Here is a 24,968-nt window from a genome sequence, read left to right as displayed (position 1 = left end):
AATTTGTCGATTGACAACTGCGGCTGGCTGTAGATGTTGGCGGTGCTGTTGGAGGTGGTGGAGGTGCTGCTGTTGTTGTTCTCTTCGTTGTTGTTGTTGTTGATGGTGGTGGTGCCACATTGACAGACAACGGCTGAGAGCTTTTGGCGGGAGGAGTTGTTTGCTCGTGTAAACATTAGCAAACCAACTGGCAAACAAGCAAACAGATTGAAAACAAATAAATAAAATTGCTTGTCGGCCCAGCAGGCAAACTCCCAACAGAGCTTCTCCTAATTTCAGAGACTCATCTATAATGCAAGTGACGCGAGGCAGTCACAGTTGCCCCGCATTTTCTTGCCACACACTGCCACGTTCATTTATCATTGAATCGTTGTTGGCTTCAATACCTTGTCGCCCAATCAGTCAGTCGAAGTAAAAAGGTTCAAAAGGCTGGCAGCCAACACCAAATGCTGTGGGTGGCTTTTCATAATTGATATTCGCCAGAAAATACCATTAAAGACAATGAGTGTTGCTTAAGTTAAATCATTCACAAAGTGAAAAGAGTATACATATATATTATGTGCAATGCCGGACTTGCAGTCCGGTCATCCCTATATTGAAGTAATGGACTTGAAATTTTGAATCCAGAATTGTGATTACCGTCACATAAGACGTTCGGATTAGATGACTAGGGCCAATAGGGGCGAGACGAGAAGAGAATACGGCATTCGTCCTCTTAATTTTATTGTAAAAGAACAAGAAAAAGTCAATTAAAAAAGTCCACGAAAAGAGCACACTAAAAGCCATTTCGATAGTCATGTAGGTAATTGGAAACTCGTTGAAAGACTTTCTGAATTCCAAAAATTTATTGGCATTAATTCGATAATAACAAGTTTCTTGTGAAACTATGTTAAGATTTGAGAATCTAATAAAACGTGTAGTTTTCATAGAAAAAATCAAAGCAAACCTCATTAATAGAAAACAATCTTCAACGTAAAAGGTTACCGCGTTCTACGAATTGCTTGCTGTTAGCTTGATTATCGCAAAACTATGATTATGTCGAATTGATTAGGTCGAAATTAACTATCTATTGTCAACAAAATAAATCTGAAATCAAAATTGATCTGTGACTATATAAAGAGCGCACCCAACCTCACATTTAGTGAGTTTCAGTTTCTATACACTCCAAAAATGTTGTGTCATCAGTTAGCCGCCTTTACTATTCTCGGCCTGGCTTTGACTCAGCTGCATTTAGCTGCAGTTAGCAGTCAGTCTGTTGCGGCCAGCTGTGGCACGGAGTTCACACAGGTGGGCGACAAGTGTGTGTACTACATGAGACCAATGCACTAACCTGGTTCGAGGCGTATCGCAACTGTCGCTCCAAGGGCGCCAGACTACTTACCCTGGATAACGACGCACAGCTGGAGCAGATAAGCAATTGGCTCAATGAATATCGCAGCGATGTCTGGACCTCGGGCAACAGTCTGAGCAACCAGGATGTTTACTACTGGCAGAGCACAGACAAGCTGGCGAGCTATCTGCCCTGGAGCACGGGTCAGCCTCAAGCTGCAAATGGCGATTGTCTGCTTCTCTTGGCTGACCACAGTTTGCTCGTTCTTGACTACCGATTGGCGGTCGAGAATTCTTATACTCTGGCGCCCTACATTTGCGAGCAGGAGCGACGCACCTTTGAGACACGAGTTTGCCTGAAGACAACTGCCTTTGATACGGCGCAGGTTGTTGTCAATTAATTAAAAGGTTCTATGATCTGACTTAAGAGAAGCCTTTAATGGCGGGGTGTCTTTGACTTTGAAATTTGTTAAGCACTTGTTAGAGATTTTTGTGTTTCCAACAAACAAGAAATAATGCTTAAGACTTAGTAATATTCGACTTTGCAGATACGTGAGGAGAATTTTAAAGTTCGTAATTCGAGAGTCTTGTGAGGAGATCTTTCTGTACGGCTACCTTCGGTACGCCGAAGATTCTCCATCCTTGTAGACATTTACCTTGCGGCTTGATATACTTAGTAGTACGATAGTGATAACATTTGGTTTATAAATAAACAGCATAGTAAAACTAAACCTAAAACTAGTAAATGACGGGCTTGATCAAGAAATCTTGATAAGCAAAAAGTTGTTCACACAAGAGCTTTATGTCCGATGATGTTAATGGGATGCTGCATATATTTAAGAATCATAGTGAATAGAACTAACAACAACTATATAATTTACTGCCTCCAACAAAAGGACGGACCTATGAAAAGCTTTAAGACGACTGCTTAAAACTTGGGAGACTAGTTTGCATACAAGCAGACGGACATGGCGATATCGATTCGGCTGACACTGATATAGATTATATATCCTTTATGGGATTAAAGTAGTCTCCTTCTATGCATTACACATTTCATGTCAAAATTAAATTACTCTCTAAAATACATTCTCGATTAGAGGGGACAGTTGAGTCGGCTAATCCTTTGGTGAGCTCTGAAGATTGAGAAGGCTCTCTGCTTTGTCGCCATCATCAAGATGGTAGAGCTTACTTAAAATATATTTCAGTGCATCTTTAGAATTGTTTGAGGTTTCGGCTGCTCGAACTCAGCATAACCCTCAGATTGTTAGACTCTAGGTAAACTTTCTATAAATGTTCGATTTCTGACAATTCCCATTTTCCCAGCTTTTGCAATCTTCTGAGTCTTAAGTGCGCAGTTGTAGAACTATTTGATTTCCGATTTTAAACAACTTCTTCTATTCCCGCTTTAAACTCTTAATATTAAGTGAAACGCTAATTTCATTTGAGGTATTGTTTACGTATCTTTAGTCGCGCACTCTCGATTCGCGCATGCGACTTGTTGGCTATCTGCTAAGCAACGCCAAAATAAATATTGCCTATTAGAGTGCCACTCCATTAGACTTATTGTTAATTATTAACTGATTCATCGATTTATTCTTGGAAAGTCGCTTGGGATTCCTTTGTAAAGATAAGCGAAATTTATAGTTAATTCTTCTATTTTCGACTCTGGTCAATCAAAGCTTATCATTTTGCCCAAGTGATAAGCGTTAGATAGGCGAACCTGAGTCTAAACTGGCCAGCGACTATATAAGCAACAAGCCCAACAGACCAGTTAGTTAGTATTGATTTCTTTATATAACAAACATGTTGTGGCATCAATTAATTGCCTGCACAATCCTCGCCCTGGCGCTGACCCAGCTGCACTGTGCTAGCAGCCAAACAGCTGCATCCAAGTGCAGCAAGAACTTCACTCAGGTGGGCGACCAGTGCTTGTTGGCTGTCAACAGTTGGTTTAGCTGGTACGAGGCAGATCGCTACTGTCACACCAAGGGCGCCGGACTGCTCAGCCTGAAGAACGATACGCAGCTGCAGTTGATCAACAAGTGGCTGAATACGTCCCTAGCAAACCAGCTGGAGCTGTGGACCTCGGGCAACAGTCTGGGCCAGAAGGGCGTCTACTTTTGGCAAAACACTGGCGAACAGTCCCGCTATCTGCCCTGGGCCACGGGCCAGCCCCGAACAACTGACGGCGACTGCCTGATGCTAACTGGAACCTACAGCGGATTGAGCATTGGAAATTATCGCCTCTCGATCAGAAACTGCTCCACCTGGGCTGTTTCTGTCTGCGAGCAGCAGGCACAAAACCTAACTACCCGCATTTGCCTCAAACCCGAAGCCTTTCAAGAGGCTCAGGTGGTGGTATAAATAAAAAAATAGTTTGTTCATTAAAAGTTAAAAATGCATTGTTCTGGACTCCAACACATGTTAGACTAATGTGAAAAGTTGGCAAAGATTAAATAAAATATATGATGAAGCTGAAAAACTGAAAGAATCCGCTTAAAGTATGATATTAACTGGGGAAAGGGTAGAAACTCTATTTGAAAATATTGCAATAATACACACATTTTATCTTATCATCATCTGATATGTGTTGATGGAAATGAATTGCTTATCAAGCATTTAAAATAATACTCAATAGACTTTGCTGCTTTGATGACTCAGAGCCACTTTCTTAATACCTATGAATTGTTTTCAATATAAAGATTTCTTAACATGTTTGCATTGGGCTTCCTTTCAATTAAGATATCTTATAGTCATTATCGTTATTCTTATCTTTTGCCTTTGCAAAGCCGAAACTTGCTTATCATGTCACCAAGCCCCGGTTTCAAATAAGCTATATACCTTAGCCAGCTAATCAGTTATTGGCAACTACTGCAAAAATATTGGTGCATTTTAAAATGGTCAGCTTTGCTCTGTCGCAGCCTCATTCTGTTAGCAGAGACATCGCTGCTGGCGGCTGCCCGCCGGTGGCTGACAAAGGTCGGACTGGTTCCCGTTGATTCGCGCCTGCTGCTCCCGGGGCTCCAAACTGGTCGCTCTGCAGTATGAGACACAACCGAACCTGCGAAAAATGGAGTTCTACGCCACGGGCAGCAGTTACTGCAATGAGATTTAATTCTACTGGCCGAGCACCGATCAGCCGGCAATATATTTGCCCAGGGCTGTTGGTTTACCCAAACTGGCTAATGGCAATTGCATGATGTTCCATGCTGCCAACTATGCCAGTTGATGTGTGTCGAATTAACGTCTGGTGGTCAGGAATAGCCCATAATAAATAAATATGGTGGACACAAATGCATTTCGTAAATGGTAAAGGCAGTTGAAAAACTTTGATTAAAGGGTCAAGAGATCTGACCTGCGAATTAAGTTTGTTTGGGAGTATTTGGGATCGATTACAATTAATTTTTTCGACCTATGCAAATTAAAATGTGCTGGTTAGTTATTTTCCATTCTATCACGTTATGGTAGGTTAGATATATTATTATTTTACATTACATTACATCATGCTACGCTATATTAAATTTAATTATCGTTTGCTATTTTCTGTTATGCTATATTATTTTGATTGTACCTTTAAGTAAGTTAAGACGCAGCTTCAGTTACAATCGGTAACTTTTTAAACTTACTTAAAGCTTAATTCACACAGTTCAAATATGTTTTCTGTCTCAATAATAAAGCTAAGTATCTGGTCAAAACCTGCCTGCGTTTATCCGCTATTAATAAATTGATTGGAACTTTCTATATAAAAGATTTCTTAACTAAAAAGTATTTAGTGTAGATTTCTCTGATTGTATGTTTCACTTGTCAAAGGACTCTAAGGAATGGATTATTTACATTACATTTTAGTCTATAGGCATTGTTTAAGCGTACATCAAACACAAGATTCGACTTACTTCGTTCGCTTTGTCTCTTTCTCTATCAATATTGTAGCCCATGGCTTGCACGGAATTCATTGCATACTTTGGGCTTATCCGTTTGCTGTTTGAAATACTTTGCATGGTTTGCCCCAAGGCGCGTTACTTTGTGGGCTTTTATTATTTTATTGTTGTTGTTGCTGTTGTTGTGTAAGAAATATTGCGTAACTGATGCTGGCAGCAGTATCGGGTATCGAGGTATCGATTATCATACGTTTACTTCTTTTGCCTGCAAACAATTTCGCCTCATTGGCAACGAAACGCATCCAAGGATTATTGCATGGCAACGCAGCGTCTTGGCACACAACACATAACCATTACATACAACGGATATGCTTGCTGATAGCAAAAACACACACTCAAGTACACACAAGCACACGCACAGCCACACAAAAACGCACACATACGCACACACACGTGGCACACGAGCAGCAGGGCGACAGTATGCAAAATTACAGCGATTTTTATTGCGGTTCTGCTTGACTGCATGACACTGCCAGCATTCCGGCAATGAAGCCTGAGACGTGAGGGGCGACTGGGACTCTGAATGGGTGACAGAATCGGAGGTGGGGTGTGCTGGTTACGGATTCGAGTGCTGGTTGTGCATGTCACGTTACGCTTTGTGGATTCTTTTTTAACAATTGAAAATCAATCTAAATATTAATTGCATATTCCAAAGCAGCATTTTATTTGCATGTGTGTGCGACTATGCGGTTGTGTGTATGTGTGGGAAATGGAAATTGCCAAAAATACATATTTATATATATATATATATATATATTTGGAGCGTTGCCTGGTCGCATGGTCTCGGCCCAATAATTGTGGTTAGTTGTACACTTTGTTTATGTAGCAATTATTTGAGATTTAATTCCTGCTCTCTGTGGTTGTTGGCTGTGGCGTACAGTTTATCCTTAGCCCCGTCGCATCGCGTTCTGCTTTCAACGCATTTTTCCATTCCGCTGCATTTTGCCGACACTAAATTTAATTTGCCATTTTGCCCTGAAGTAAGCACAGCTGGGGCGTGGCCATGCAGGGGTTGTGGTTCTGGTCTGTGGGTTGGGGTTGGGGCTGGTCGTTTGGGCGGGGTAAACTGCATTTGGCTTCGCATCTTGCCGCACATTTTCTTCAGATTTTCCGTTATTTTTCTTCGTTTTTCATATTTATTTTTCATTTTATGCTCTGCTTGGCCACAGTTGCCTCTGGCGCATTTTGATCCGCTGCTGCTGCTGCTGTTGTTGTTGTTATTCTTGTTGTTACAGCAGTTTGTGGGCAACACTTTGCGGCGCCTGCCACCTTAAGCACTAATCTGTAACCATAATTGCATTTAGATATTGCACACGGCCGCTTTGTCCAGATCAAGAGCTCAAGTGGCAACAAATCTGACCTCTGAGCCGACAGCTAGCGCGTCTGACAGTCTGGCAATCAAGACAATTGTCGCTGGGTTTGGGATTAAGTGCGTATTGCAAAAAACAAAAATGAAAATATAAAGAAAAAAACTTGGCATCATGTGTGAGTTTTGCCTTTTGTGGCGCAACAATATAAAAATCTGGGGTGCAAAAGTTCAAGCCATTGTCTGGCAAACAAGCTGCAGCAAGTTTTTCAGTTGAGGCCAGCAGGATGCAGCAGAGAGCGGGTGGCACCACGAGTTTATACAAACAGTAAATATGCGTGACAAAAACTTGCTCTTCCTGCCTTTTCATAAGCCCAAGACAAAAAGCACACGGAGCACAGCAAGAGGATGTTCGGTTCGGGGTGCAGGCCAAGCTGAATGCATATACGTTGTGGGTAACTGGCCGAGTGAAAATTTCAAACTAACTAGAAACCACTTAAGAGCGACGCTGATGTGCATGTGCATGCAGTTTGCTAGGACAAAGAACCAGCCCAGCAATGGGCAGGCTATGAAAAAGCTAAAAGTTCTCTGCGGAACTGCATTGAAAAGAAGATAAAAAACAAAATAGAAAACAGCTTAATATTGAGCTGATATGTTGTGGGACTGAAAACTAGCAGGAGAGTAGTATAGATACGATTCAAAAGTGCTTTTCGGCATACAATACCGCAATTATTCTAGGTTAAATGGAAGATGATAGATATTTGACGTTTAAAACGAAAAATTTCCCATTCATAAGTCTCAAAGTCTTTAGTTAGGCAGCTTAAAATTGGTATGTATTTTAAAATCTTCGTAAATGCAATCCATGTATTCAAAGCAAGGCTGCAAAACGGGTTTTGATCCGAACCAGTTCGAGCCCGGGATTTTCATTTTTTTGCCGAGGGTTGGGCTTTAAATCACACCTGTTGTCCTCAAAGCAGCCGAGCCGAAACCCGTACCAAACTAAAATTTAATCACAATAAAAATCTTTTGAGGGAGGCTCTGTTCCAACGTATCTAACCATATTTGGTATGACAACAATGGGGGTAGATTTGGACTAAATCTTGTATATGAAAATATGTACGGCAGGCAATATTTTCAGTAGAACGGTCAATTAAAAATTAAAGCTTAAATTTCGTATTAAGCGGATAGCGACCTTAACGAACACAATTGGTTCAAAAAGACAGTTTATGCTTAGTCCTGCAAGTCTTGTTTTAGAAAATTAAACCATGATTTTTTACTATTACCAAAAATCCGGGAAAACCAGGAGTATGTTTTGAAAGCTGATATAATTTAATATTGGCCACGCATTCGTAAGCACTCGCAGCTTCCGCTGCAAAGACTGATGGTTGGGTTTTCTTTAGCGCTTGCCTGAGTTTTCCAGAAAAACCAATTTGTATCATTAATTATGCATATGCGGATACTGCTGAACACACGCGCTCTTGTTGAGGTGCCGGGTGGCGTTGAATGTTGTATGTTGTACTTGGGATGCTCAATGCTCGATGCTCGATGCTCTCGTAGATTTGTTCGGGCGGCAAACAAATATAAATGCGCTCCGTTAGCCAGCGTTGCAATAACAATAACAATAACAATAACACTAACAATAACAATAACAATGCGCATGTTAGCTGCAGCTGCAGCTGCAGCCGCGTGGCAGCACTAGCAATATCCTTGGCAAATTCGCTTTTCAAGGATAATGGAATATTTTGCCCTTAAAGGGCAGCTACATGCCATACAATGCCAGCAACATCCGCTACAAAAAAAAAAGCCATGTTCTAAAAATACGACGGTAAGTTGGCGTACATGCAGCTTAATGGGCAAAAGCGGCCAACAGCGGCGACTGCGTCTACAATATTGATTGGAATACACACACAAACACGCATACACACAGTCACACATTGGAGCGCACTCACGGTTACGGTTACAGCTGTAGGGCATAAGCAGCAGCAGCAGCAGCAGCAAACATAAACACACACAAATACACATGCACAGAGCAAGAAATACTCACACATTGCTGTTGCTCTTATTGTTGTTGTTGAAGCTGTGGCAAGCGAAAGCAAACAGCAAAACGAACAACAAATACAACAACAACAACAACAGCACAAGCCAACCAAATTCACACAAACCAACTCACACACACACATTCACACACACACTCACACACGCTACCCAACACTGGCAAGGCGGCCAAGTTAAAGTGGATAATGGACGCTGCTTCTGCTGCTGCTGCTGCTGCTGCTCGCCTTGACTGAAGACTGAAGCAAAGGCAATGGCAAAAGGCAAAAGAGCGCACCGACTGCGAATTTGTGCGTCCCTCTCTCAAGCCAATGCTCGCTCAGCCGTTCGCAACTCGTGCGTACGTCGCTCAATGCTATTTTTAGACACGCGCTCATTGTGCGAGAGCAAAAGCAACAGCAACAACAATTGCTGCAAGTAAAAGAAAAAACAAAAAAAAAGGAAAAGTAATAAAAACACACACACACACAGCTAGCCAGTGCGCGAGTGAGATGGAGCGCTGAAACGGGTTCAAGTCAAAATGGCTGCAAATCTCGCACGTAAAGTACTACAAGTCTCAAAGTACTGAGCCAGTGCCCAGCTAGTGTAGATAGATATATACATATATATATATATATATATATATATATATGTATATATCTGTGTGAGCCTGCGTGTGTGTGTGAGTAAATTGAGCGCATAAATTGTTTTAATTGCAGTAAACAACTGCAGCAAAAGGCGTTGCAAGTGACCAGCTGAAGCAGAAACAGCCGCAGCCACAGCCGCAGTGGTAGCAGCAGAGCGAATAACTTACACACACAAACAGACACACCACACATACACACACCAAATACAGACACACAAAACACAGGCAAGTTGTGTGCACAACATCAATCAAAAGCGTTGACAGCGCTGCTGACGCATAATTTGCATAAAAAACTATTTACAATAATAATTACATAAGAGCAGGCAGCCGGCAGCTAGCAACAAATTAACATAATTTTGAATGGCATATTTGAAAAGCGTTTTTGGATTTATGCGAAACCCAAAAGCAACAACAACAGCAACAAAATTCGCATAGCGTTTAAAGTTTGCGTCTGTTTGGCGTTAACAAGCCGCAGCTATGGCGTTTAACTAAGCGTAAATGTAACTTGCTGTGTGCGTGTGTGCGAGTGTGCTGGTGTATGTGGCAACAACATTGTTGCTAAAATGATTTTGAAAAACCATCAATAACTCAAATATAATGACAGTTTTCCACTTGTTGTTGCCAGTCAGCCAGGCAAGCAGGCAGGCAGGCAACCAGCCAGCCAGCCAGTCAGCCAACCGGGCCGTAAGTGGGGCTAAATGGATGAATAACTTAAGCCAGCTGCTTGTATACGTATCGATGTGCGTGTGTGTGTGTGTGTGTGTGTGTGTGCGTGTAAGTTGCCTCAGCGCCTGATGTGATGTTATGTAATGTAATAACGTCAATCAAATTTGAAAAAAGGCAGGCCAACTATTTGAAAATCAATTTTCATGCGCTCGACCCAACACAACGAACTGAACGAGTAAGAAAACCAAGATGAGTACGCAACAGAGAAAATGCGAAAATACTGAGATGCTGAGATGCGAAGATGCTGCGATGCGGAGATGCTGTGATGCGGAGATGCGAAGCGTGGTGCCTGTTACTAAGTAAATATATAAGTTTTTAAGTTGTTGGCCAGAGGGAGTTTGCTTAATGTAGCAGAAGGCCATCACTAAAGTGTTGCGCCCTAAACCATGACTAGCGGTATTTGCGATATTTGCCTGCAAAGTGCGTGCAAAAAAATATAAGAAAGGGAAAAAGTAGAATAGGAGAGCAACGGCAACAAAACTGAATGAGTTTCGAACTGCCAAAAGGTTAAGACATCACAGATCAGCGGGATCATGTCAAGCTACAGGGTTAATAATTATTAATGATAATTATTGCTGTACCAGCTGCAAGCGGAATAACAAAAGAAAAGCAAAAAATAATAAAAAAAAAGAAATTTCTCATTAAAACAGGGATTATGTAAATGTTCTTAAGAATAGTAAGTACTTTCGAAAACTTTAAGATTAATGGCAGCCTAGTAAGACAGCTTTTAATGCTATGACACTCTTAAATCGACCGGAAGTGATTATAACAGGTTGCACCGAAAGTTAATTGGAAGAACTCATAAACCACAAACAACTTTTTCAAGTTGAACTTAAAGCTATTTTCTTAAAGGTTTTTCGTTAAGTGTTTAAGTAGAGTGTTGAAAACCGATTGAAAATGAAAGCAGGAAGGTAAATGAAAGTTTTCTTATTTATTTCCGTCATTGTAGACGCGCTTTAGCCTATATAATGTGCATAAAGTATGCAAATCTTAGCTATGTGTTGCATTTTACCCTATGAACAAAATCTCATGACAAGAATTTAAAATAAAAGAATCCCGAAAGAAACTTTCAAAGTTAACAAGGGCCTTTGCACAAATTTTGAAAACTTGTAATGTTGAATAACACATGGATATTTGCAACAACGCTGAGAATTTAAAATGCAGCGCACTTGTTAGATGTCAAACGTGCTCTGTGTTTTCTTTTTACTTAACCTTTCCCTGTTGACACCATTTTATTCGCTGCTTTTACATGTGGTCGACGAGGCGCATGAGTTATATTCGACAATATATTACACATTCGCTTTGTGGCCGCACTTGAAGAGCATTTGAGCGTCACCAAATGCTGCATTTGATTTCGGTCATGTTTTTTTTATTGCGAGTTCTGCTTGCTCACAAGCGAACATCCACTCAGCCCACCCCCGCACCGCTAAGCGCTCCGCATCAGCTAGCATCAAGGCATCAGGCATCAGGCATCGAGCATCGAGCATCCTTTGCTTCTTGTGGTCTCGCGCACTCGAAGCGGCTAGCGCTGAATTGACAAATTGATGGATGGTCCTCGTTGCATGTCCATGGTTATATGATGTATTATTATTGTGGTGGAGGCAAAAACTACGTGAAAAGTTGCCGATTCAGCGATGCGCAACGGTCACCTAAGTGTTTTATTAGCCCTCGAGTTCAAGTTGCGGCTCTGAGTTGGTTGTCAGTTGGTTTCTCGTTATTTGTTATTTTTTGTTGGTTTACGCTTAGAGAATCAGTTATTTACTTTTTATATTGTTATTTATTTTTGTTTTCGTAGCAGTTTTTGAATATATTTCGCGAATATCCTAGGCCAATCTACTTAGCTCGCGCAATGCCCCAGTATATGTCCCAGGAGCTGCATCTGGAACTGCGAAGGGTCTTCGACAAATATGATGAGGATCGGAATGGGTCCATTGAGGCCCGTGATCTGAACCTCATCATGCGTGACGTGGGCTACGAGCCAACCGAAGCGGACCTCAATGAATTCATCGATGCGGCGGACGTCGGTGATCAGCGCTGCTTAGATTATAAAGAGTTCCTCCAGGTGATGGCGCCCAAGCTGCGCGACATCGAGAGCGACGAGAATCTGCGCAAGGCCTTCGAAGTGTTCGATCGTAAGGGTGTCGGGTATTTTGACGCTCTCGATGTGCGCACCGTGATGGCGAGCATGGGTGAGGTGATTAGCGAGACGGACAGCAGCTTATTAATTAACGAAATGGACACCCACAACGAACATCGTGTGGAATTAAGTGCATTTCTCGACTATATGCATGCGGGCGGACCTAGCGAAAGAGCGTCAGGGCGTCCATAAAAAAAGGCATACACAATTTCCAGTGGTGCAATAAAAATTGAGATTTGCTGCATGCAAATATGAGAAAAAGTTTCGAGTGCATAAAACCAGAAATTAATGCAGCAGCACGTTTCGTCCATTAAGCCGCTGAGCTTTGCTTGCTGACTTTTTGCCGCACTCCCCGCACTCCGTTAGATTTAAGCCCTCAATCACTTGGACTCCCTTGTGTGCATGCAACATTCGCACACACAACACTCTCATACACACACACACACACACACACACACACATATGCACATGAAAAAGTGTTGTGTAAACATGTTGATGCTGCATCTGGCAGCTATTCTCTGTAGAGGTGCAAACTGTTGCCACGCCCATCAATGAGCAGAGGAATTGCTTTGTTTGCCCCAAGCTACGGCTCCGGCTGCCGGCCACTGTCCACTCCTTAGTTTAGCATCCGTTGTCCCTTGGGCATTCGCCATTGTGGCCCATTGCCGTTGAGTGGCCTTAATATTTTCAGCTGACGTTCGCCTAATGAAAGTCCGTTCTCGGACAGCCCCAGTTTTGCAATTTTCTTGAATTGCTTGCCAGGCATTTGACTTGGCCGGTCTTTTGAAATTAAAACGACAAGACGCCGTCGGACGCCTGCAATGGCGACACTTGCATTTTGTCCAGTTATTTATGGAGCAAATAAACGAGTTCATTTAGCTAATGGCCGCATGGCCTACTGAGCTCACAAGAGGCTGCTTCTCAGTGCACACTGCTCGAGGAGCGTGTGCTCAAGCAGCACGAGCAGAGAGTCTTGTCGGGCACAAAAAGAGCAACGTCTCTTAAGCCAGCCAGGATTTGTATATATTGTATACAATTGCCCGTATACACAAACACACACTCACAAACACACATAGAAAATTTTCCTCAATTTAAGCAGCTAAAATGGCAAAGCCAAAAAGTTTTGCATACTTTTGAGAGCTTTGCTCATTGTTCTGTTTTGTCAAATGTATCTACCCCCCAGGTTTCATTCGTGTATCCCATCCGTTTGTCCGTCGCTCCATCCGTCTGTCCGTTTTGTGTCTCCAGCTTTCTCATCTTGTTGCTATGTTAGCTGCGGATTATTGTTCCCATATGTGTGCGTATCTAACCTAGCTCTGAGCAACAGTTTAATCAGACAGCTCGTAAATATTGAAGCCACAAAAAGAAACAACAACAATTTATATATTCCAGCTTAAAATTGTCTTGATAAGGATTGCAAAAGTAAAAAGAAGAAGAAGGAAAAGCAAAAAAGAAAAACCAACAACGGATAATGATTACATTTCAACATTGTATGCTGTGATTTATGGTACCCTCCTGAGCCTAATAATTATATGTTGGCCTTAATTCGCTTGGGCCCAAAAACGTGTTGCCTTTGTACTCTTTTTAAATATCAGTTTTACCGTATCACGCAACATTTCAAGTGGAAGCTGTTTGTCCTTGTTACACCATTCCAATATACACAAGCCCCTTTTTTGTTTTGTCAAAAATCTTCCGAGCTTTTATCTCTGCCGCTTTAAGACCGTTTCTGCTTTTGATTTGTTCGTCATCTATCCGTTTAAGTTTTTCTGCACCTTATACTCGTACACATATTTATATATTGCCAAACCATTCGTAGCAGAGGCGTTTTAAATTTCCAACCGTTGTGTACATATGGTATTTTATGCATATTCTATGTAATATGTTGTTAGCCAAATTTTCTTTCGCTTCTTTGGTTAACCGTTTCAAATTATAATACATTGTTCAATTATTCCGATTTTATATCTTTTATGTCTTCAAGCTATACATCTCTATATTCATTAAATATTTCTTGCTTAACCGTAAATTGCATATAACCGGTTCACAACTGTTTCGGCTGTCGCATTTTCGACATCTTTAATGTTTTCCAGATATACACGTATCTACCCATTGAAAACATTTCCCATTTCCTTGTTTAACCGTCTTGAATTACAATGCATCTAACCGGTTCACAACCGGTTCTATTTTTTTTTATAAAAAACCTGTTTTACTTTATAACCGATTCACCACCCAATCGTAAAAACATATTTCTTAGCATGCACTCACCTTGAAACTCCTTGCGCGCCGCACTCACCGACGTCACAATGTTCGCCACATGTCCGAGCACCGTGGCAAAGAGCATCAGGCCGAATAGCAATTGCAATATCACAAACACGTACTCGCCCTTGGAGCGGGGTTTGGGCAGGTCCCCGATGGTGGTTAATGCCAGGGTACACCAGTAATAGCTCTGCAGATACTGTTTAACTACGTCCGCCGACTCGGAGTCGTGATAGACCCAATTCCGTGAGCCGAAGCCGTTGTTCTTGTGAATAATGTGGTAGAGGCAGCCGTTCCAATGGAATATCACAAGCAGATAATGTATAAGGGCCGTGGAGCGAAACAGATTTGGATAGTTGGTGTGCCGCTCGGTGCGGTCCATGAAGGCCCAAAACCGATAGATCTTGACCAGCCGAAAGCTGCGCAGTATCGAATTGAAGCCAATCGACAAGTAGAGAAAGTCCAGCGGCAGCAGGCAGAGGCAGTCGATGTAGAAGATCGTCGAGTTCATGTAGTGTGTGCGCAGTTTGATTGCATCCGTTTGCAGCACCCCATCCTCCAGATATCCAGTGCGAAAGTGAAAGAATATGTCAATCAGATATAGAAAATCGGACAGATAGTCCAGGCAGAACCACACGGCGATCGTGCGCCGATTGATCTCCTGGAAGGCGAAGCGGTAGATTATCACCCAGAAATTGTACAAAAAGGCCATGGAAACCACCATGGACCAATAGTAGCAGAGCCGCCCCGCCGGATCGAATACAAAATGCAGCTTGCGGGCGGCCGTGGCGGCGCGTATACGCTGCGAGGCAGTGCGATGCGGTTTCTGATGCTGTGCTGAATGTCCGCTGGGAACCCCACTGCCAGGCCCCCCACCACCATGCATTTGGTGGTGCGGATGGCCGCCATGGGGCGGTCCAGGGCCGCCGTGTGCGGACTGACCATGCGCATGCGGGTGGTGCGACACCGTGGAGGCAGAGTGCTGCAACTGGTATGGGTGGTGCTGGGCTTGTCCGGCATTGTGGTGCGACTGCTGCTGCGAACGTGAACGCGGGTAGCTGTCGTTGGAATCGAAGTTCAAATAGATTATAGAATAGATTATAAAAGTGGGTGGGAAGTTCGTGTACTCACCGATCGGTGCCGTTGCAATAGTTTCCCCCATATTGTGTATGCCCCATTAGCACACTGGTGGCACCACCACCACCTCCACTTAGCGTGTTATCCTGCGAGCCGCGGCCTGTGGATCGATTCCAGGTGCCCAGCAGTGGCTGATCGCCGCCGGTCGTTTTCAGACGGCCGCGCGATTTGTTGTTGTTGGGGCGTTGCTTGTTGTGCAATAAATCCATCTCGGAGGCAGTGCTTACGGTGGCCATATGCGAGTTCGATGCTCTGGAGGCGCATGGTGTGGCCAGGCTGTCATGCGACGTGAAGAAACCTTGTTGCGAGACGCTCTGGCCGAATTTCGGCTGGGACATGCCAAACTTGGGGCCTAGATCTGGAGAAGAGACGAAAAATTTGAGTTCAACTGGTTTCTGGTTGATGAAATTATGGGGCAGAGGGTATACAGAGCGCACAGCAGGGATAGTCACACACACACAGACACACTCACACACATACACACACGCACACACAGAGAGACACACTGCAGTCTTACCGAGAAAGCTCTGTCGATCGATTGAGAAGCGACGCAGGCTACCCAAATCAATAAACTGCTCATCAGCTGGCATTGTTGGAGTTATTGAAAGTTCGGTTGTGTGAAAGGCACCAGCACCACCACCGCCAACACCACTGCCAACACCGCCACCACCACCGCCACTGGCAGCACCGCCGCCAAAACCACCACCACCACCACCACCAGCAGCAACAGTTGCTGTCGCAGCACCGCCCACTGTCAGATTGGTGCACGTGGTGGCTCCACCGGCACTGCCACTCATGCCAGCACCCAAATATGCCGCATTGCTGCCATAGAAGCTGCCATCGAGCTCGGCCATTTGCTGCTCGTAAGCGGTCAGCGGATTTATCGACCTCGAGCTGTGATCCCGGTACAGAGGACGCGGCGATGGCATTAACGATGGATACGGTGGATTTAGCATGCCGTTCAGGGATAGCCGTGGCTGCATTATTTCAGGAAAGCTGGCGCGTGGCGCCAATCTTTGACTGGTTTTAGTTGCTGTTGTTGTTGTTGTTGTATTTCTTTTGTTGTTTTGATGTTTTGCTATTGTTGTTGTTGTTTTAGTTGCTGTCGTTTTGGTCTGTCTGCTGTCAAGTGTTGCAGTTGCTGCATTCAGCACATTTGGCCGCCATCGTTCATCATCGTCAGCAGCGTTGACGTCACAGCCAGCATTGGCGTCGGCGGCGGCGTCGACGTCCGCGTTGACGTCTGCGTCACCACCATCAATGGCCGCTGTGCGGCACAAGCGGCCACTGGGCGTGGCCTTGTTAAGCTCGGCTGCAGCCATCCAAGCGATTAAGTTGAAATTATTTGCAATTGTTTTTGATAGATTTTTGCATTAATTATTTAATTTGTCGCATTTATGACCGAGTTATTGGTGGTTGTTTTATTTATTTTGTTTTTTATTTTTGAAAAACAAGAGAAATGTGAGCAGATAGTAAAATTATTTGCATATTAACCATTTTAAACGTTTGTGTGTAATTGGAAAGGAAGCTGCTATAAACAGAGTGAAATATAAAGAAAAAGAGGGTGGGGCAGCTAAAGTGACGGACATTGGTGATGTAGTGGTTGGTGGTTTTCTTTTTTTTTTCGTTTTTTGTGGCTACAGGTGTCTGGGCCTTTAACAACAACTGCAATTAACAACAACATTCAACAACAGTTAACAGCAACAACAAGATTCGAACAACTTATATTTATTTATAGTGTATAAATTAAATACTGGATAAAGCTTTTTCCATTGACATAAGGTTGGGGGGGACAAAAGGAAGCAAAATTGTAAAGAGGCAGAGCAAATTATAAGAAATAAACAACTTAAAAAGTCATGCTGGGAATTTAACTTTCGTAACGAATCAAAATTCATTTTAGAAATTTCATTTGAAATGCATTTAATGCTTTGTATTTAAAGTTCTAAAAGAAAGTAAGCTAATGCTTAAGCTGTAAGGCTCTAAGATGTTTTTTTTTTAATATAGACCAATTTAACAACAACTGCAAAATTTTAACGACTATGATTGTGCTCTATATCTATAAGTTGTAAATATATTTAACTATATAACTATATAATATATATTTGTATATAATATATAGCTATAAAAATAACAAAACTTCCACAACAAAAATATAACACAAGTGTCTTTTACATATTGAAGCTTTCTAATTAACAAGCTCCAAATTTATTTATTTGTTCTTCCAACCAAAATTCAAATTAATTTGTGTGGCAAGAGAATGTGTTACATTCCATTACCTAATTCATTCTACACACTTTATAATATACATAAATTATAACAGTTTTCGGATACCTTCCTTCAATCCCCATATAACTAATAGAAACAAAAACTAATTCAGAATTGGGTGCCACATGTGTGCCCTAAAAATATTATATAGAAAAGATTAATTAACACGGGTGCTATTCAATAAAACGTCTCTAATAGTACGGAGCACACACTTGTTTTTAATTCTCTTTTTATACCAGAATGAAACAGAGAGAAGCAGAAGTATGCTCTAAAAAATTGATATATTACTCTGAAAACGAATTACTTGTTGCCATTTGTTTAAATTAGACTTTCCCGGCTCTATTACGACTAAAGTGGAAAAAAAAACCTTTGAAAAAGGTCACCATGTACTGCTCATGGCTTATTTAAGCAATATTCATTTAACATTTGGCACGTGTGTTCAATGAATGGACAGGTATGTAGATAATCGGGAGAATTTTTTGTCTTTTGTTTTCCTTGACTTTTGTTGTTGGGCTGTGGGTCTCTTGTTGGCGCTTGGCAGCATGCAAAGAGTTCGCTCACTTGAACAAATGTGCTAATAAAGTTAGATTTAATTACGTGCGCCTTTATGGGGCATGTTCAAGAAAATAAGACATCTAAACACATGAAGGGATGCGAGTATGCACACACACACACACGCGCGCGAGTGGGTGGTTCATTAGTTTTAAGCAGCTGCTGGCAACTGGCTCACTTGGCAATTCATGAGCCAACACACACACACACACACACACACATACACACAGAGAGCAGCTCGAGTGGCACTTGACTGCCGTGGCCAAGAACCTTGCTTGAAGCTGCGTGCGGCGCCAATATATTTCTATTACTCGAATGCTGCCAATTGTCTGCCTGGCCTGTTGCTGCTGCCACTGTTGCTACGGCCACTGTGGCTGCCGTTGCCTTGTCAACTTTCAGCAGTTGTTTTTTTTGTTATTGGTGTTATTGCTGTTGTACCTGTCTCCAGCTGTGCTGCCAATTGATTATCAGGCCAACCGCTTTTAATTATTGCGCTGCGCTGCGCTGTCTTGAAGCGCCTTTAATTCAATTAGAGCACCAAAAGCAATGCATCAGCACTGGGCTGAGGACCGACTAAACTCCTGCTGCCTCTCAAAGGCCAACTGCCCCGTCCTTGTTGCCATACAATGCAAAATTGTTTAATTAATTTGCGCGGCAAACGCGGCGTATGAGCGACATGTATTTGCACTTACCGCTGCTCGAGTTGCGCAATAAATTCGAATTAATTTTGCTGCCGCACACACACAGAGATACACATACACACACACAGCGTTCACACACACAGCGTTCACACATACACACACACACACACTCAAATAAGTCGAATTAATTTATTAATTCAGGTGCATAAATTCTTAATAAATGTGTCAGCAGCCGGAGCAGCCATTTACTTTTAGCCAGTTGACCAAGTTACAGTTAACAGTTTCAATTGCAGTTACAGTTAAAATTACAGTTACAGTTACAGTTATATTTACAGTTTCCTGGCAGCCATTTTTGGCCAAGTGAGAGTGCACTTTCATGTCACGTAGACTAAAGTTTTTGGTGTGTGTACGAATGTGAGACAATACACACACACACACGCACACATACACACACGCACATTTGATTGTTTGGCCTGTTGCTCGACTTAAATTCGCTGTCAGCGCTAATTGGCCCACAGTTTGCCGCTGTTTCTGGCCGCAATAACTGTGGCTCAAGCCATGGGCGTGACCGCTGCCAGCCGCCCTAACCACGCCCTCTTGAAGTTTTCCGCAGCAGCTCGCCACTCGCCCCCACTTGACTCGCATGAAAACTCAAACTGTGGCGGCTTTTTAATTTTTGCTAATAGTTGAGTGCCATTAATTTAAACTTTGTTGTCTTTTGGCCATTTGCAGGCACAGATTCTGCCGCGCCGCTCTCCGTCTGGGCATTGCGAGTGCTTACAGAAGAAGAACAAGAAGAAGCGCAAAAGATGAAAAATGAAAAGTCTACGGCTTAAATGGGCAGGCAGTTTGTCATGGGCGGCCAGCCGGAAAGCGCAACTTGCGACAAACTTGCGCCAAAGTTCAACAGAAAAAAAAAACCGCTTGAATAGCTTTTGTGGCAGTTGAGTGGTGCCGGAGTTGGTGTTCGTGGTGTTGGTGGTGGTGTTGGCGCCATGAATTGTCAATAAATTTGCTTGCCACAAATCAGCGAGGCGGCCAGTCACGATGTGGCCAAAGACAGTGTGAGCGAGGGCGAGATAGCCAACAGTGCCACAATTATTTCGTGCAGCTGCCACAAGCAAATGAAAATATTTGAGCTTTGTAGCCAGAAATACTTTTGCCAAAAAGTTTATGCGCAAACTTTGCTTAAAACATACTTGAAAGCAACACCGCACGCACACACACACACACACACACACACACATACAGCTAAAAGAGTTGGCAACTGGTAGCTGCAAGTAGCTGTAGAATTGCCGCAACATACAAAAAAAGGACACAAAACGGAAGTCACGTAATAAAAACTTGAAACACCAAGCCTTCCATCATATACCACCCGCACATATCTGACACATTGAAAATTACAATAGTCAAGTGTTTAGTGGAACAGCTGTCAACTGAAATGACATTGAAGCGGGTCGCCCGCTCGAACGAACTTCAACCCGCAGCCGCAGAAGTCCACTAAAAGTATTTCAGAATCGTTGACTGACAACTGGCCAAAACATAACTGGGCCGAGTACGCAGAGCTGTTCAGCTCTGAATTGTGTGGAACAACCATTTCAAAATGTAATCAAATTTTCAACAGAAATAGAAATACTTGACTGACAGCGTCAAACCGAACGAATGGAAGCATAAGCTGCTCAGCAAATTGAAATGTTAAATGGAGTCTAGCAATATTATAAAAAAAACATTACAATATTATTGGCAAGCCAGGGAAGTTATTTTAGGAGTGCCGAAGATTCAAAAACTTTGCAGATACATAAAACATATCTTTATATGTATATAAAGCTGTTTGTCCGACTGACTGACTAACTGACAAATTGGTGGCCAACGTTTAGCTCAAAGCGTTAGAGCTAGAAAACTAAAACTTTTACTGTAGTTACCCTATCCAATGGAGGCCAAAGCGACTTTTTTATTTAACTAATTTTGGAATATCTTTTATTCCTTCATTCGACCTATATCAAGCTCATTTTCAAATATTTATTTAAAATATTTAATTTAAGACAAGGGTTTTAAGGTAATGCGGTAGGGTAAGGTGTGGAAAAAAGATACCTAAATACCTTTAAAGCAACAAACTTTCTGCGGTTGAGGCCGTGATATAGCCGTGATATATCCGCTTGTTTGAAAAATGTATACACTTGATGAAGCTTGAAGCTTTAAGCAAAGCCCGATTAAGAAATCTGTCAACCCGAACTTCATACCAAACCATATTCATTTCAAAAATGATTTGATTTACATAAAAAAGTTTCAGGGAGACCCAGCCTTAAATGTCAAATACCAGGAGTAATTGGCAAAAATACCGCTTGCAATGAAACAGGTGATCTTAATTGCGACTTAAATACTCCACAACTCCACTCACAAGCATAATAATAAGACTTCATAGCAAGGAGACCGATTCTTTGGGATTTACTGATCATTAAATATAATATTTAAGGATATCCGCTTACGTTCGTGTCAATATCAACCATTTTTCATATATTAATTACCAATCGAATATATCGATTGGAAGTCGAAGATGCCTTCTTCTGCCTGTTACTTACATTTGCACACAATTTGTATACCCTTTTTACCCCTTTTACCCATTTTCAATGGGTTGAGGGTGAAATAAATTTCAAAAGCGAAACAAATTTTAAAAACACTTGCTCTATGATTTAACTGTACTTGGAATATTTTGATAAAATAGTTAGTTAGTTAATTCGCGCATAAATAAGTTAGTTTGCAATGCCGGAGGATGGATATAGTGGTCGGAATTGTAGCACAATTCGACCGATAATTTGCCAGGAAATTTATTCAAAATTTTCATAAAACTATTGGAAACACTTGTAGCTCGAAATGAACTATCGAAATTGTTCAGTGAAGGAGACGTTGCTGCTGTTTTTGTTGCTGTGCGTAGAACACACTCTGTCTGACAATCGCGTGAAACGCCTTTCAACGCCTGACTACGACAAGGACCGAGTGAAGGCGCTGGCCAAATATGTGGTCTCCATCCGGTCGCGTACTCCTCGTCTCTACTTTGGGGACAATCATTTTTGTGGAGGTGCGATAATATCGTCCACATATATATTAACTGCTGCTCATTGCGTCATGGAGTGGGTAGAAATGCATTTGTAGACCGCTAAATTAACTTTAATGTATATCCCTTGCCCAAAGCAAGAGCAAATTCAAAATGTCCAGCCGGTCGATACTCGTTGTGGCTGGCACGCCGAACAGGCTCAAGTTCGTTGACGATTTATCTGTGAATTTGCCAGTTAAGGATATATATGTACCCATTAATTTTACCAGTCAGAATACCAATAACATTGCCCTGCTGCTGTTAAGGGATCCGTTGCCCAAAAATAATCCACGCATTGGCATTATCAATCTCCCCAACTCAAATCCCACGTTCAATGCGAGCTACACAGTCCTTGGCTGGGGAAGACTATTTAAAGTGAGTTAATTGTTGATCAGGTTGCTGATGCACCTAAACTGTTTCACAATTTCACTTACAGGGCGGACCTTTGGCCGCGAACATCTTACACATCGATATTATTCTATTAAATCGTGAGAAATGCAAATGCATGTTGATGACCTTTAAGGAGGAGATGCTGTGCGCCAAGCATGGAAATGACACCGTCGATCAGAATCCCTGCGAGGGTGACGAGGGTGCGCCCATGATATTGAACGAAACTGTGTACGGTGTTGCTGCCTATCGGCTGGGCTGTGGCAGAAAACACCTGCCCTCGGTCTATACGGATGTGTGGTATCACATGAATTGGATCAATAGTATAATGAATGCTGCGCAGCATTCCATAATAAAGATCACCTTGCTTTCACTGTCAGTGGTGGCATTTTAGATTGGGCTCAGAGAAATATATGTATCTTAATTATAATTTCGATGTTAGTTTTTATTGCCTTGCACCTGGTATCGGTAAAAGAAAAGGTAATATTTCCATTGTGCAAATGCATGTTGCAGGCAGAAGGTGTCATTTTTAGCGTAAATATGTTTATATACTTTTGATTGGTCTCAGCAGTCAAATCGATTCACATCCATCTGTCAGTCTTTTTCCCACTCTTCACAAGCTTTTGAGAGGTATTCTGTGTTGAAACCAAGAAAATTTATCAACGATTGTTCAAATACAACAAATGTGATCGAGGGAACGCCGCTGCACAGCTAAGTTATGTATATTCCCGCAACTTGGAGCTGAGTAGTGGGTATTCCCTAGTCAAGCAGTCTTTTTTTTATATATATTTGAAACACTAGTTGTCACTCAAAAAAAAAGTTAGTTTAAGGGGATTTCTCTATACATTAACATGCATTAGTTGGGTCTGGGAATATGCATTACCATCTCGGCCTGCAGCTCTATTACGAATTCTTCCATTTTACAAAACCTATATAAATGCAACACCGAAATTTTTCAGTTTTAGATATTCTGCTGCTATATCTGCTGTTGGAGGCGAACATGCGCGCCGATAGCAAAACTGTGGAACGCACGAAACGTTTGACCTCAGCTCTAAAAAATGAACAGACAACGATGGTGGCCAAATATGTTGTTTCCATACGATCCAACAAGCCGCAGATCATTTTTGGAGACAATCATTTCTGCGTGGGCTCCATAGTAGCGCCCAGGTTTGTTCTCACCGCTGCCAAGTGTACCATGACGTGAGTATCTCTTGGAGTTTTTATGAATATGAACAGCCTAAGAGCCGAACCTATCTAAAGCAATCGCAAAGTGAAGCACACGCTGCGATCTATTGTCGTCGTTGGCGGCACACCCAACCGGCTAATATCCGTCAAAGATACTGTTACTAAGAAGGTGCAGAGAGTCTTTGTGTCGGATAAATATATAAAGCGCAGCACAAACAACATTGCGCTGCTCAAGCTGGAAGGTTCGTGGCCAACAGATAATCCCAGCATCCAAATAATTAGCCTGCCCAAGGGGGCGCCCAATTATGGTATCAGCTATATGGTGTTGGGCTGGGGCCGTATGTTCAAGGTGAGATGTGGCAGTAACCCAATCGCAGTCATTCAACTTGCACCACTGTCCACAGGGTGGTCCACTGACTGGCAATCTAGTGCATGTTTTTGTGAAGCTGATGGATCGTAAGACTTGTCTGAGCATGGTGAAGACCTTGTATCCCGAAATGCTGTGCGCGGGAAATTTTGACGTGGATGGGGACAATAGTCCTTGTGCTGGCGACACCGGCGGGCCCATGATTGATAGCAACAACACGCTGGTGGCCATCGTCTCGCATCGCCTCGGCTGCGGCTCATGGTCAACGCCTTCTCTTTACACTGATGTGTGGTACCACATGGAATGGATAAACGACACAATTACCAACGCATCTAGCCCGACTGCAGCTAGGTGCTGTATTTTACTATTTATGTTCTCGCTCATTTTCTTGACTGTCAAATAAAATGAATAGACTAGTGGTTTGTGTTTCCAAACCGAGGTGGTTTGTACCAGAGATTCAAATAATTAACTCCAAATCGAGTCCAAAACCGAGCGAATGTAGAAATCAAATCTATTTCTAGTCAAGCTGTTAGATACTGTTTCTGTGCATACGTGATCTGAAGACTCTTCGGCTTGACAGGAAAACTATTTGTAGAGTATATTGTCCAGAAAGCAATCAAAGATACTGTTTCCAAGCCCTTGATTCATCAGCTTAAGTTACTTATGCACACTCCACTTTGATAGCCCAATAGGGTCCAGTATTTGCAGAGTATCACAAGTTGGAGTGCTTCTTGAGGCAAGCTAAGGCTTTAGTTGGCAGTTTTGTTGCATGGCAGCTTCTCCTAAATCTAAATTTGAGTTCTTTATTGCTTTCCTTTTTTTTTTTTCTTTTGGGAGGAGGCAATTAAAATGCTCGCAAGCACCGCACAGACGCGGCCCGAGTTTGCAGTAATTAAGAACACGGTTAGCCGGTCGCCTGTCGGTCATTCGGCCAGAAGCCAGTCGGCCCACATCTCGGTGCTTTTTGCCATGTTGCT

General features: G+C 42.4%; 5 protein-coding genes across 7 annotated transcripts in view; 4 read left to right on the top strand and 1 right to left on the bottom strand.

The window, feature by feature from the left end:
* Positions 1 to 24,968, bottom strand: part of LOC135431613 (cyclic nucleotide-gated cation channel beta-3) — an 81,790-nt gene that overhangs the window by 7,402 nt on the left and 49,420 nt on the right. For 2 of the 3 annotated variants that reach the window (XM_064686828.1, XM_064686829.1), the window contains exons 3-5: positions 16,021 to 16,815; positions 15,498 to 15,861; positions 14,376 to 15,424 (exon numbers count right to left, since the gene is read on the bottom strand). In XM_064686828.1, coding sequence (XP_064542898.1) covers positions 14,376 to 15,424; positions 15,498 to 15,861; positions 16,021 to 16,815 — 2,208 coding nt within the window. The remainder of the gene's footprint in view (positions 1 to 14,375; positions 15,425 to 15,497; positions 15,862 to 16,020; positions 16,816 to 24,968) is intronic. The other variant, XM_064686831.1, reaches the window with a different exon arrangement.
* LOC135431645 (C-type lectin 37Db-like) lies at positions 3,108 to 3,811 on the top strand. Its single transcript, XM_064686885.1, has one exon. It carries the CDS (start codon positions 3,133 to 3,135, stop codon positions 3,691 to 3,693), a length of 561 nt encoding a protein of 186 aa, XP_064542955.1. The 5' UTR covers positions 3,108 to 3,132; the 3' UTR covers positions 3,694 to 3,811.
* LOC135431858 (neo-calmodulin) lies at positions 11,701 to 12,374 on the top strand. Its single transcript, XM_064687202.1, has one exon. It carries the CDS (start codon positions 11,826 to 11,828, stop codon positions 12,303 to 12,305), a length of 480 nt encoding a protein of 159 aa, XP_064543272.1. The 5' UTR covers positions 11,701 to 11,825; the 3' UTR covers positions 12,306 to 12,374.
* On the top strand, positions 21,614 to 22,869 carry LOC135431615 (trypsin-3). The gene is made up of 3 exons (XM_064686833.1): positions 21,614 to 22,089; positions 22,151 to 22,427; positions 22,489 to 22,869. Exons 1-3 carry the CDS (start codon positions 21,833 to 21,835, stop codon positions 22,831 to 22,833), a joined length of 879 nt encoding a protein of 292 aa, XP_064542903.1. The 5' UTR covers positions 21,614 to 21,832; the 3' UTR covers positions 22,834 to 22,869.
* Positions 23,229 to 24,407, top strand: LOC135431614 (trypsin Blo t 3-like). The gene is made up of 3 exons (XM_064686832.1): positions 23,229 to 23,639; positions 23,700 to 23,973; positions 24,029 to 24,407. The coding sequence occupies exons 1-3, from the start codon at positions 23,377 to 23,379 to the stop codon at positions 24,392 to 24,394; spliced, it is 903 nt and encodes a 300-aa protein (XP_064542902.1). The 5' UTR covers positions 23,229 to 23,376; the 3' UTR covers positions 24,395 to 24,407.

Source organism: Drosophila montana, unplaced genomic scaffold, assembly GCF_035044405.1.
Source record: "Drosophila montana isolate Dmon_TW-CO22-7 unplaced genomic scaffold, ASM3504440v1 contig_3200_1, whole genome shotgun sequence".
Lineage (NCBI taxonomy): Eukaryota > Metazoa > Arthropoda > Insecta > Diptera > Drosophilidae > Drosophila > Drosophila montana.
Note: the sequence above shows the minus strand (reverse complement) of the source record. Positions and strands in the feature narration are given on the sequence as shown.